This window comes from Littorina saxatilis, linkage group LG1 (genome assembly GCF_037325665.1).
Source record: "Littorina saxatilis isolate snail1 linkage group LG1, US_GU_Lsax_2.0, whole genome shotgun sequence".
Classification (NCBI taxonomy): Eukaryota; Metazoa; Mollusca; class Gastropoda; order Littorinimorpha; family Littorinidae; genus Littorina; species Littorina saxatilis.
This window is the reverse complement of record NC_090245.1, coordinates 82,884,865-82,899,345: the sequence shown is the minus strand read 5'-3', so window position 1 is coordinate 82,899,345 and position 14,481 is coordinate 82,884,865. Positions and strand designations below refer to the sequence as shown.

Here is a 14,481-nt window from a genome sequence, read left to right as displayed (position 1 = left end):
GCACTGTGCCTTTAACAAAACGAAGGCTGTGAGCTGCACTGGGCCTTTAACAAAACAAAGGCTGTGAGCTGCACTGGGCCTTTAACAAAACGAAGGCTGTGAGCTGCACTGGGCCTTTAACAAAACGAAGGCTGTGAGCTGCACTGTGCCTTTAACAAAACGAAGGCTGTGAGCTGCACTGTGCCTTTAACAAAACGAAGGCTGTGAGCTGCACTGTGCCTTTAAGATTGCCTTCTGTTTGAAGACCTGATTTTGTCAGATTTGTTTTTATATCGAAGTTCAATATTGCCACTGTGTATGTTTCAGTTGGATGTATTTTCACAAGAAGAGCGACACAGCGTTGCTTGGAGATGATGTACCGGGCGTGTCTATCGTCAAGCCGCTAATGGGGATCGACCCTCTGTTGGAAGTGAACTTGGAGAGTCATTTTACTCTCAAGTATCCTAAGGTATGTGTGTTTGTGCGTGTGTGTGTTGGTGCGTGTGTGTGTGTGTGTGTTTATATGTTTGCTTTGCTGCAGATAGTTATTCACAAATACATAGGTGTTTACCTGCGTGAGTGTGTGTGTGTCACAGTGTGTGTTCATGTTGTTTGCATCACTTCAAATAGTTATCCACAGACATAGAGGTGTATATCTGTGAGAGTATGTGTGTGTGCGTGCATGTTTGTATGTGTCAGTCCATGCCTGTCAAACCTATAGACAGGTCATAGGTGGCTCTGTGAAGGGGAATTGCATAGAAAGCAAACTCCTTGTGGATCCTTTGGGGTGGTCGTAATAGGTAGGTGTTCATTATCAACAGGTCGTGGCCAGGGCAGGTTTGACAAAGAGGTGGTAGAAGGGTGCATTAAAACACTATTTCAGGGAGATACAGATAAGTTATTCACAGTAATAATAGAGTTATTAGGATGGGGACTGTGGATGATGAATGGGGGGATGAGGAGGGGTTAAATACCTATGTTCTCCATCATTGTAGATTCTTCTTCTATTTTCAGTATGAGCTGCTCATCTGTTTCCATGACGACCAAGACCCAGCCATCACTTTGGTTCAAAAGCTGAAGAAAAAGTACCCCAAAGTGGATGTCAAGATGTTCTTCCGTAAGTGTGATAACAATTGTAGGAGGACAAAAAACTTTCTTTTCTTTAGCTGCAGCAGCAGTTGTTTACAGTTTTTGTAATGACAAGAACAGTTGAATCTACAGACTGTGAATATCTGGAGAACATTTCAAATTTCAGTGAGAATCGACAGCTGTCTCAGAAGGTGTGTGATTTAAGTTGTCAGTGTTTCAGAATTACATTTCTTGCTGTAAAGGAAATATCACTATTGCCAGCTTATTTGTCATTGTTTCAGAATTAAATATCTCACTGTGACAGAAATGTATATAGATTGATGATAAGTAGACTCTAAAGGATGTGTTTAACAGATGCCCCCATCCCCCTTAATGTACTTACTTAATGCAGCATTGTAGCATGATTTACCATGCAGTTTTTGCAAAAGTGTGATGAAGTCGGACGAAAAAGTTGACGTAAGCAGGCCTTGTTTCAGACGGAAGAGAGGAGATCATGAACCCCATGGTACAGAACATGGTGCAGGGTTATGAGGCAGCGCAATACGAATACGTCTGGATCAGCACAAGTCGCATAAAAGGTGAGATCATCTTCTCTTTTGACCAAGATTGCAGAATTTAAAAGATAACTCCCCTTGCACTGTCTTCGAGTGATAAAACTGCTTCTTGAATGGAGAATGCAACCTGATTTTACATTCTCTTTGAAGACTGAAACTTCTGATTCTAGCTTTAGATTATATAATGAAGACAAGACGTCTTGGTACATACACTGCCTACAGTTTGGTAAAGCATCCACCAAAAGTTAAAAGCAAGACTACATAGTCCAACATTTTTGCAGGACCAGATACCGTGGAACCCCCTTTTAAGACCCCCCAATTTAAGACTTCCTTCCTTTTAAGACCCTGTTTTCTCAGACGTTATGTTCGTAGCCTCTGTAAATGTACCCCCATTTTAAGACTTCCTCCTTTTTAAGACCTGATTTTCTCAGATTTTTGGAGGTCTTAAAAAGGTCCAAATTTTTTGCAGGTCTAGATAGTACAAAATGTTACTATAGAATACTGCAGTCAGTGTGTTTAGTTATAAATGTGACCCACTCCCACAAAAGGATAACAAAGTGTCATTTTTGACATTTGGACTTTTTGGTATCCCTTGAAAGTGAAGATAGCCAGCTTTGAGATGGTCTTTACTACAAGTGTCTATTGTTTAGCATTGATGAGATATAGCGATTTAAAGCGGCCATTTTGAGAAAAGCAGGTGTGAAGGTCACAGGAGTAAATTGGCAACAAATCCCCAGCAACAGGTTTCTAGTTTAACTTCTAAAGCTTAAAGTGACTGATAATGATTAAATGTAAACTTTTCTTCAATATGCATCAAAAAATGAAAATGAAATTTGTTTCAAGTAAAAAAAAAAGCGAAGAAAGAAACAATTATTTGGGGGTTAAAAGGGTGCTTATTTTGTGTCTGCGGTGCAATAAAACCTCATTTTTTATTATTTTTGCAAAGCAAATCTAAAATTGATATTTACAGAATAGATATAACACATTTGGTAGAGTGCAGAAATGCAATCCAAAATGTTGGCCATGGCTCGAGTTTATTTCTGTTATTTCTGTTCTGCCACAGTGACTTTGTTATCCTTTTGTTGGAGCCGGTCACAAATGTGTAACATGCTTTATTGTTGACGTTGCAGTGTCCACAGAGATCATACAAGACATAGTGGTCAAGCTGCAGCAGCCCAACGTGGCCCTAGTTCACCAGATGCCATTCTCCGTACAGGCCAACAACTTGGCCAGTTCCATTGAAAAGGTAAGCTTGATAAAAAGAAAAAGGCTCATGTCAGCTTTTTTGGCAACAACAACAAAATGTGTCTTTTTATGCTATTATCCAGCACCACAAGGTAAGGCTGAAAAAAAAGGCTTGTGTCAGCTTTTTTGGAAACAACGACAAATGCAACTTTCTAGCACCACATGTTTGGGAAGGATAAACGGTTTTACCAAAACCGTAAGGCTCCCAGAAAATGAGGTTAGTGCGTTTTGCATTGACCTCAGTGGTGTATCCATGACTCTCTTGATGTTGCATGTACTTGAGTTTTTGAAGTAAGAAACAGTTAAAATTAGCATTTTAGACTGATAAGTCTGGAAAGCAAAAAGAAGAGCATGCATCCCTCCACCCCTTCACCCCCTGTCTTAAAGCTTTCTCTGATGAACTGTTACACAGACTACATTTGCAAGGGGAATAACCGTGTAGATGCAACTTGAAATGGATGATCATGTAAACATAGCAAGGAAACTATGGAAGGAAATTTTAAGGGGCTTATTGTCCGTCAGGTCTTAATTGCCTATATTGGACATGAATTGGTTTATACGATTCGAGTTTTTACGCCCTCACGGCTTTTGATGTATGCGTGTTTAGGTGGTATCAGCCATCTGCACTTATGGTAGAATGACCAAGATCTTTAACGTGCCATTGTGGTGACACGGGGGTGGGAGATGGATACCGTCTCTGGGTCTGCACATAAAGTTGACCCGTGTCCGTCCCGGCCCGGATTCGAACCAGCGACCTTTCGATCACAAGTCCAGTGCTCTACCACCTGAGCTACCCGGGCCCCCCGGAAACTATGGTGTTGTCATCTTCACTTTTAAACCAAATAAAGATTCTGAAACCAGAACTATATCATTAAAGACTCCACTCGTGTGATTAATTGAAAGTAAATGTACTATATTTTGTTCTTTTTTAATTTCAGATTTATTTTGGCTGCGCACTGGCGCGGTACTACATAGCATTCAACATTCTTGGCATGTGTTGTGTGACTGGCATGTCCTACATCTTCAAGAAGTCTGTCTTGGACAGTTTGGATGGCCTGGGATGGTTTGGACGATATCTAGCAGAAGATTTTTTCCTCACAAAAGCCATACATGATAGGTAAGAGAGAGAGAGGGGCTGTACGCAGCACCTATGTGTGTGGATGTATTGGTGTGTGTGTGGGGGGGGGTGAATGTGTATGTGTGTGCATGTCTTTGTGCCTGTGTGTGTGGGGGGGGGGGGACACGCATTTACACATGGCAGCTGATTTGGTTACTGTTCGGAGTCGGTGCTTTGGACATGTTGAACCTCTTTGCAAAAGCGCCTGCTGAGTCAGAATAATGTTATGAAATGTTGGAGTCAACATTTCTGTAACACTGTCTGTGTCAACTTTTCTTTGTATTTTGTGACTTGAATGGATGTAAAGAATGAAGATTGTTTTGTGCTTTTTACAGGGGCTTCAAGCTTGTGTTGTCAGCATATCCAGCTCAACAGAATGTCAGCTCTACATCAGTCAAAAGCTTTGTTGACCGTATGGTCAGGTATGTTGCATTGACTTTTGCCCACAGGAGGGCTGTCTCACTGCTATTTTAACAAGTTGTGTATGCTGATAAGTGAAAGTCTTCCTGTTGATAGGATACTGAAACTGTGTAACTAGATTATGTATAAAGCATGCAGTCACACATGCATGGACAAGCGCAATGATGCACAAATTAACACACACACACACACACACACACACACACACCAGGCATGATAATTCTCCGTATTTTTGAGAAAAAAAACAACCGTATTTTTCGTATTTTTTCGTTTTTTTTTTTTTTTTTTTTTTTTTTTTTTTTTTTTCCTAGTCATAGTTATAGTAAAATAGTTTTGGGGCCATGGTTGAATCCAATTTTAAGGCTCAGATAGCCCCAGATTGCACCAAGTTGCACCCTTGAAAAAAAAAAGAAGTCTTGGCGCTTTGCACCTGCGAAACTTGGCGCTATGCGCCTGTGAAACTTGGCGCTATGCGCCTTCGAATTTTTTTTTCAGTATTTTTTTTTTTCAGTTTTCATGCCTGACACACACACACGCACACACACACACGCACACACGCACGCACGCATGCACGCACGCACACAAACACACACACCTTCCTCTGTAAAACAGCCTCATAATTTATGTTGTTAAATAATCATTTAGAAACAGGCTGTTCCTTAGGCATCAACACTTTCTGATTTGGGTGAAGCTTAGTTGGTGTACTCTGCGAACATGTATCAGTAATAATTTGTATGTGTATTTTGTTTTTACCAAGGACACGCATAATGACCACATGCGTTTATGTTGTACACACAGATGGCTACGACTGCGGCTGAATATGCTGACGGTGGTAGCCAGTTTTCTGGAGCCGCTGACAGAATGCATGACATTGGGCGCCGCAATGGCTGCTACATTGTATCATTTCTTTGACATCAACCCCTTCATCTTTTTCTGCTCTCATCTGCTGGTCTGGCTCGTTATAGACTACATACAACTTCGTAATGTGCAGGTGAGGTTTCAGAGTGAAACATGATCATTGTACCATTTCTTTAATATTAATCCCTCCATCTTTTTCATTTCTCGCCTGGTCTGTCTTGTTATAGACTACATACAGCTTCGTAATATGCAGGTGAGGTTTCGAAGTCCAATTTTTGGATTTGATTTGCAAATCGTTAAACTGTCAGCTTTGTTGACAATATTGATATATCTAGCAGGAGTTGTTTGAGTAAATGCTTTAGGTACTTGTTCTATCAAAACGGTTTTATTGATCTGTTTGTAAAAGTTTGAAACTGAGCAAGTGAATAGACTTCTCTATGAAAAATCAAACACTTTTGGTTGTGGAATGACATGTAAAACCTGGAAGGAACATCTGATAAACAAAGGGAAGTAAGCACTCTAAATGCTTAGACATGTGTAATGGAGTAAGTGAGAGAATAACAAGCATTGAAATGAACAAGTGACTTTCATCCTCAAAAGGAACAGCTTTTCACTAAAGGATTTAAATTGCATTTGAAAATGAGCACAATTACTGTATGTGTGTCTATTATGTTTGAAAAATGTCCTGCCTTTCAGCCACATTGTAATTCACGCTTGCAACTTCTGTTGCAGAACGGCCCTGTGCCTATCGGAAAGCTCCGATTTGCTTGGATCTGGATGTTCCGAGAGTGCATGTCTGTGTGGATTTTCATCTGTGCTGTTGTCAACCCCCACCGCATCAAGTGGGGTCGACGTACATACTACGTGCACACGGGCGGACACACTGAGCTGGACACTAAAGCATCCGCCTGTTCTGACTTGTGACAATACGAGGAACACAGGTCATCATTGTACATTCGTGCTCCTGTTTTCATCACAGACTCATGCAGAAACACATGCAAGTGGATTTCATGGGCTCATTCCAGCTTCTTCGATTCATGACAGCGGTGGAAAATACCGGAAAATAAGCTGCCATTCCTCTGCTGTTGTTTAAAGTTTGCACCCATTTGATTCTAGTAAGAATATTGGAATCTTATTCATCTCTTGTTGTTGTTATTTTGTCTGCGATGGATGTGCCTTATGGCAATATGAGGCTGATCAGCGTATAGCAAACTTTTAACGTCTGCCGCTTCGGGTTTTTAACCCTGATTCCATAACCGTCCATACTTGCTGGCTTTGCTGTGCGTTTTAAGTTTAAGTCAAGAACAGTCAGACTTTTTAAAACCTAAATTGCTCCTCTGTGCTGTGTTTGTGTGGCTGCTTTCGTATGTCAGTGCATGGTGAGTGTGTTCACTACCTTGAGGATTTATTTTATCTCTTAATTCTTTTCAACACTTTTCTTACAAATCATTTTTACAGAACGTTTAAAGAAGTATTAGGAGTTTATTGTTATTGTTTAGTAGCCACAAGAAGTGATTAGCATAGACTCAATCCTGTTGTTTGTGTGTCTCTGTGTATGGGGGAGGGGGTGGTGTGGTCACCCCTCCCGTGACCGGACACCTGCAATGTACCCGGTCACCTGCAATGTACGGACAGTTTTGCTATGGCCCAAGGGTGTCCGTTCATGAGAGGGACTGCTGTACAACTATCGGGCTACATACAAGCTGCTTATGTTATGTCTTCAAAAACATGATTTTGTCACCTTATATTTGTTCTTCTCTTTGTGAGAAACAAGATTGAAGAGGAATAAAATGCATCTGGCGCCATGGATTTACTTCAGGGCTTGAATCCACATATTCGCAGACTCAAAGTTTTCAACAGAAAGCAGGCCACAGTTTCTAGGGTCTACTGTGTTGTGTGTGTCAGGCATGCTACTTTTCCGGTAATTGCCGGAAATCCGGTAAAGCCGTTTTCAAACATGCAGGGAATGCTCAACTGTGCAAACTCATCAGATGGGATGCATTACAACAGATACAAAATATTTTATCACATCGAAATATCATCAATTGTGATGTATCATCAGAACGGGATATTAATTGACCAAGAACTTTACATCTGGATTATATCATCATCATGTCAAAACGACTGCCGTCAGCCAATACAAAGTTATTTTGACTGAACATGATTTCAAAATAATTATCAACTTTTGATCCAAATCACCATCCATAGTGTCAAAATGGCTGCAGTTAATCTACATATCTGCTGAATCATACACCAATGGAACATTTTTGCCTTGTGCGCTGTAAACCTATTTGCTCTGGCTGTTAGAGGCTAGAAGATTGTGTGCATTCCTTAAATTTCACCTGTAAACATGAGCTAAATATATGGTGAGAGTGAAACAAACATTTTATGAAATTATTCCATACTATCTGTTGCATGTATGAAATATGAAAAATATACAGCAGTATCTTCTGTGAAGGTCTTTGATGATGTAAAATAACACTCACTGACTGTTAATTAAAATCTCATCAGAAGTTGTTTATCAAATGTTAAAAGAAGTTAATGAACTAGTGCTCACTTGCAAACCTGGTCATGCTGACTAATGCTCTGTGACCAAATGTTAATTTTTGCAGCAGCCAATGCTTGATATTTAGAGAGAGAGAGTGTACGTGTGTGTGCGTGCATGCATGTGTGTGTGTGTGCGGGCGCATGCATGCGTGTAAAGTGTGTAGCTTATGAGGAAGATAGTGAAGGAAGTGGGAAAAAGGAGCATGTAATATACTGTTTATGCATGTTTGATACTTGGCCATGTGTTTCTGCAACAAATTCAGTTTTGTCTGCCACAAATTATGTTTCAGCTATATATTCCTTTGCTTCATTCAGATTTGTCCAGTACGTGCAGCCAATAATTCTTAGCACATTATGCTTTCTTTTACTGACTGCTGAATTATCTAAAAAAAAAAAAAAATAATAATAATAAAACATATTTACCCAATAGTCACTGATTCAGTATTGATATTGCCGCTAAACGACGGCATCATTCTTTGCGGTTTTGGATAAAATTCTTACTGCTGAAATTTTGAAAAGGTGAGCATTTCCCTTCTGTCAACTGTGATGCACAATGTGTTTAAAAACACCCTAAAGTATTTAAAAAGAATGTTTACAGCAGAATGATACAGTTTTTATTTGAGTGAACAGCATAAGAATCATGTACGGTAGTGAACTTTGAGTTCTTTTTCTGAGGCAGACAAAAAGTGTTTTATCTAAGGATCTGTGTAACTGTGCATGATCTAATTGAAGAGAGTTGCTTGTAACCATGCACTTTTAGTCTCAAGCCTCCCAACAGACACATACCTCACCCCCACCCTCCACTTACTTCTCTTCACGTGCTTGAACATTCCGTGAATAGACCCCGAGACTGTGGTTCATGCATGCTCCATCTTTATGAATGGCTGATCTCATGCATTAGGCAAAGAAAAGAAAAATTGAATGTTTCTAATTTTCCTACTGACCCTAATTTGTCCTCCCACCCTACAATATGTTTTTTTACCCTTCACAAAAAAATTAAGAAATAAATATGACAAAACTGAAATCAGCAGACTTCACACAAGACAAGATACTCTTTATCGACATCCATGGGGCACAACGCGCACAATTTCCTGCTATTAGCTTGAGGCCACATGGGCCTGTGTACATAAAACTATAAACTTCTTCATTAAAAAGCAAAACAGAATTCACCGTAACTGTTTTGGCCTTGTCATCGGGAACAAACATTTTTGTGGGTTGCATATATGATGATCAGTATCATTTTGAACTATTTTGTAGACCCATGCAGTGAAGTGTGGTCAAAACAAAACTTGTTATTTCAGTAAACTTGAGGCAGCACAGTTGTGTTTGTTTTTAAATGCCCTTCAGCGATTAAGGTAGTTTGTGTTTCCATTTGAGTGTGTGCTCATATGTTATTTGATCAGGTAGTATTTGAGTAAAGCTTAGAATATACCATATTGTGGCAAAATGTAACACAAACAGCTAAAATAATTGATTAAAATATCTGTTGATCATGACATAGCAAAAACAGGTTAGCAGACTTAAGACTCTGAATTCTGATCATTGGGTTACCTTTAAGAATTTGTGGTACTTGGATATCGATTGTTTGACATTTTAACAACAATTTTCATCATGAGAACTGTACAAATCAGTATATGTTGTGTAACCGAGTGCCGAAACACCACAATCACCTTTGGAGGCGAAGTCCAATCAAACAGGATTGATAATTTTAGAGCTTATTTCTAAGCCCTATAAAAACTGTTATGCATTCTCAAAGGATTCCATGAACATACAGAGAGACAAAAGCCGCCAGACCCCATCACAAACAGATCTCTACAATCCACAGGTGTTGCCTTGCGAGCTATAAATAGCTCACAACTTCTGAGGCGAACAACTCTGCAGAGTCTGCTGTGAAGGGCGACGGTTGTCTCCCTGTCACAGTTGCTAAAAGTTAATTGGTTTATACATGTAGTACAAAAAATATATATGATTTGTTATGGGAAATCTGAGCGTGGAGAATCAGGATGTATCATGGGAAGCTTAATCGTGCTACAGGTCCACTTTGTCATTAAACTGGGAAATAATGAACACTGAAGTAATAAGCGGTAAAAAAGCACTGTGCGTTGAGAATTCACTATCCCAAAATCATAGACTTTGAGAATAATAAGACACGAAAATGCTAGTTCAGAAGTACTACAGAGTTGGGAGGATTCACGGTGTTAAAAATTTAAAAAAGTTGTGAACTAGCAGCCTCATAGAGGAAATCATGTTTGAGTATACACATAAAGTCCAAACAAATTTGCGGAATTTTATATTGATAATTAATGAAGAGAGTTGAATAGCAATTAAGATGTGCATTTTGTCGGTTTGTCCTTCACATTGTATGCAGCTTAAAAATCATGTATCATTTTTAATGCATTTCATGATTGTTTATTAAAGGAGGTATGAGAAGGCGAATAAAGTGAAGTGATTTATATAGTTATCTGTATTGTTTGACTATTGTACATGAACACTTTCTGATTAACTGGGAAATCCTGGGTTTAGTCTGTTTTATTTTTCTTCTTCTTCTTCTTCTGCGTTCGTGGGCTGAAACTCCCACGTACACTCGTGTTTTTTGCACGAGTGGAATTTTACGTGTATGACCGTTTTTTACCCCGCCATTTAGGCAGCCATACGCCGTTTTCGGAGGAAGCATGCTGGGTATTCTCGTGTTTCTATAACCCACCGAACTCTGACATGGATTACAGGATCTTTTTCGTGCGCACTTGGTCTTGTGCTTGCGTGTATACATGGGGGTGTTTGGACACCGAGGAGAGTCTGCACAGAAAGTTGACTCTGAGAAATAAATCTCTCGCCGAACGTGGGGACGAACTCACGCTGACAGCGGCCAACTGGATACAAATCCAGCGCGCTACCGACTGAGCTAGATCCCCGCCCGTCTGTTTTATTCAATCGCTTACATGCTGGATAGAATCTCGAATCTTGATAATTTATATCGTAATACATGTAGATTTAGATATTTACATGGTTCATTCGGCTGGCATTTTTCAGTTCAGACATTTATGTTTATTTAGCATTGATAATTGTGATTCAGATGCCATACACAAAAATCAGAAAGTTTAATGTGTTCTTTTAATTTTGCATTTATTGATTTGATGGCAGTAACACATTAAATTCTTCAGGCAGCAGTGTGGTCTGTAGGTGTGTTTTGCAACTCCTTTCCTTGTACTTTGACTTATGGAAAGTTCAACAATACAGTGCAGTGGAACTCCCCTTTTGAGCCTTTTAATTGATAATGTTCGGAAATAACTCTGTCAGGATTTTCAGTGGTCTAGTAGAGTAAGAGCCCCTTTTACATAAGCATTTCAGTACAAGGCTTATCTTATTGCTGGTTATTAAAATGAACTCTGATTGTTTTGAGCCTATACCTTGCTTCCGATTGGCTTTATCCTGCGATCGGGATGAACAACTAACTCTGATATGCAGCGCACACAATAACGATACCCGTGTCTTCGGAAAATCAGCGTTCACGAGGTCATGGGCGTTCATAATTTGTTGCGGAAATGATCGGTGGCCCGTAGTGATCGCTCACAACATGTTTTGATCGAGGTCACGTGGGTTTGGCTTGAGGTCACATGAATTTTGGAAAACACATGCATGCTTAGCCAACACTTCCAGGCAGCGAAGCATGGCTCCAGTGTGTATATTTTTCACAGAAAAGGGTATCATACGGAGCGCACGCTACATAGCATACACATGAGAGTTAGTTATTCGTCCCGATCGCAGGATAAAGCCGATTGGGAGTGTTATTTCTGGAAAATGCCTATTTAAGACTTCCTTCCTTTTAAGACCCAGTTTTCTCAAACTTTCTCTTCATAACCTCTGTAAGTTTACCCCCATTTTAAGACTCCCTCCTTTTTAAGACCCAGTTTTCTCAGACTTTCTCTTCATAACCTCTGTAAGTTTACCCCCATTTTAAGACTCCTTCCGCCTTTTTAAGACCTGATTTTCCCAGATTTCTTGTGGTCTCTAAAGGGTGGTTTCACTGTTACATGAACATAATTAATTTGTTGTGAGCAGTTGATTTTATTTGCTGGTTGTGTTATATGCTTTTTAGGTTAGCATTTGGTTTATTCTGTCTGGGAGCATGTGCATTTGCCATTTCAAGTTATACTTTTTGTTGCTAGAGTGAAGTACACAATGTTTACATGTGTGCAAACAAAATTACCTGTGGTTCAGTTTCCCCCACCCCCAAGCTCCACATTTTTGTTTTAACGAACAGGTCATGTCATGTTCATCGGTTGTTTATTGCTACAATGTAGAACAGTACATGTAATGACGTGCTATTTTTGTAGTTGTAATTTTCTTCTTTTTTTCTCACCATGCTGTTAAAAGACTATAAAAATTAAAAAAAGGTTTGCCGTTGCTTGTAACAATGAAAAGGACTTAAAAATGAACTCTGATTGTTGTACGATGATTATGATTAATGTTGCACAATGACACGAAGTGGTTGCTTTAAGTTTTAATCCTGCCTGGTGATAATTGTGAATGCAAGGATTGTTTTTGTGTGTCGCACAATGAGCTACATGGCACACAATGAATGTTTGAAATGGATACCACTATCGCTAGCCAAAGAATTAAGCAAAACACTGCTGACTGTTGTATTGTTTTGCACACCACACCGTTAACATTAAAGTATTACTGTATATTTAATTGATTGTTTGGTCATCTCAGACTGGAAAATTGCCTGTTATTTGCAAGACACATATGTGACCCTCCACCACGAAATGAGTCGCATGTCACCTCGATCGCGCGGTTCTGCGCTAGGCTTAATTTAAGTCCGGGGAGTGTCTGGTAACAGTGTGAGGGTCACCTTAGTCACAGGCTTATAACCCAAACAGTTTTCGCTCTTTTCTAAAACGGTTTTCACCACTAATAAACTCTTTAAGAAAATGTACAAAAATGAAAATCATGAAAAGGTGACATGCGACTCATTCCGTGGTGGAAGGTCACATATATGTGAGCCTGCATGGGAAAACCCAGCTAAAGATGCAACCAGCTATTTTCGGCTACAATGGAAATGGGTCAGAAGGAATAAAATTATCAATCTTCAGATTTATTGAAAGATTGCATTTATGTTTCAATATATTTTTTTTTTTAAACTAGTAAGAATCACAATATAAAGGACCGTTACAGATTTAGTAAGGAAAAAGACTACATCTATGTGTTGTGATATCCAATGTCAATGGAAGTTTTCATGTTGCTCTGTAAGGCTTTTTTAAATTTTTTCATCAGGGTTCTTTTAGCTCTTTGTTGCCCTGCCATTCTCTATACACTCCTTTACTTTATTTTTCTGCAGACGAGACACAATTCACAAATACAGTGGATGTAAAACAAATATGAAAAAGCCCAGCGTATCGACATAAGTGACATATGCACACCATTAATTTTCATTTTTTGTATCTATCGAATTACCTGCGTCTAAGAAACTGCACATTTTTTTTCTTATTTGAGAGAAAATGGTAAGACATCAAAGCATCAATCTCTAACAGCACTGCTGAATTTTATGTTTGCTGAACAAGAAACCCACTTTGTCTATTTTTCCTTTGATTTATTCATGAACAAATTTATTGATTTCTTCCTGCATTTGAAGCTGATTTCATTTGATTCTCTGTTGTCAAAGTGACAAAGATATTTATTCATTTTGTTATGCGTCATATTTGAGTACAGATGAAAGTAAGTGCCCCTCTTCTTTGCATTTGTTTGTTGTTGTTTGTTTGTTTGTTTTTTATGTTTTTTTAGCCAGTAATTTTTGTGTGTTTAATGTTTTCATACCTTGTTACAGTTTGGTGGTACAATGTACTCTTTACGATGTAATATTGATATCCTTGTATATACTGGAATGATGCTTTTTCAGCTGCTATTCAGTAATGAAGTCAGCAAAACATGTTGTTAATTAATACAAATATGCCTCTAGTATAGCATCTGATGGCATAATACATAATATGTATGTGCATTTCTGAATGAGTGAGTTAACCTGCTCTTCTTACATAGAGAGAGATAGTGTGTGTGTGTGTGTGTGTGTGTGTGTGTGCCTATGCCTATGTGTGTGTGTGGGGGGGGGATGTATGCTGGCATGCATAAGACAGACAGTCAGACAGACAGATCCATGGGTTTTCATTCAAAATCATAATACAGGCTCATGACTGTGCTCATGGGCTGTGCACCATGAAGGAGTTCAAATTATTGGCAGACACAGCTGATGCGAACTCTTTATTTCACGTGTGTGTCTGGGTGCAACTCGGTGCGAGGAAAGAGAGGTATATGAAGAGAGAGAGTTGGAAAGAGAGGGAGAAACTGCTTTAAATGAAGATTGTCCTATGAGTCTGTAACCAAATTATATATATATGTGAAAACCATAGAAGTATGCAGTCATTTGTGTGTTTGCTGTTTTATATTGATTGCCCTGTTCCTAAAAATGTTCCAAATTCTATTGGTACAGTTTTGTGTGTGAATGTTGTTCTACGTGATCAATGAAAATCATTGTGTGTAAATGACACACAGTGTAAAAGTGTTTTGCTGTGTGTTCCTCTTGTTGAACGTACAAATAGTGCCTGATAATTTTCATTCCACCAATTGTACCCTCTTCTATTTAGGCTTGCAAGTATTGGCATGTTCATTTATTTGTAGTCA

At 39.1% G+C, this 14,481-nt stretch overlaps 1 protein-coding gene across 2 annotated transcripts in view; it reads left to right on the top strand.

The window, feature by feature from the left end:
* The window catches only part of LOC138981708 (ceramide glucosyltransferase-like), a 72,808-nt gene extending 60,195 nt beyond the window's left edge, over positions 1 to 12,613 (top strand). For both annotated transcript variants that reach the window (XM_070354742.1, XM_070354733.1), the window contains 8 exons: positions 307 to 448; positions 994 to 1,096; positions 1,545 to 1,646; positions 2,753 to 2,868; positions 3,806 to 3,984; positions 4,320 to 4,406; positions 5,203 to 5,395; positions 5,995 to 12,613. In XM_070354742.1, the coding sequence (XP_070210843.1) occupies positions 307 to 448; positions 994 to 1,096; positions 1,545 to 1,646; positions 2,753 to 2,868; positions 3,806 to 3,984; positions 4,320 to 4,406; positions 5,203 to 5,395; positions 5,995 to 6,186 (1,114 nt within the window). In that variant the 3' untranslated portion in view covers positions 6,187 to 12,613. The remainder of the gene's footprint in view (positions 1 to 306; positions 449 to 993; positions 1,097 to 1,544; positions 1,647 to 2,752; positions 2,869 to 3,805; positions 3,985 to 4,319; positions 4,407 to 5,202; positions 5,396 to 5,994) is intronic.
* Positions 12,614 to 14,481: the final 1,868 nt, after the last annotated feature.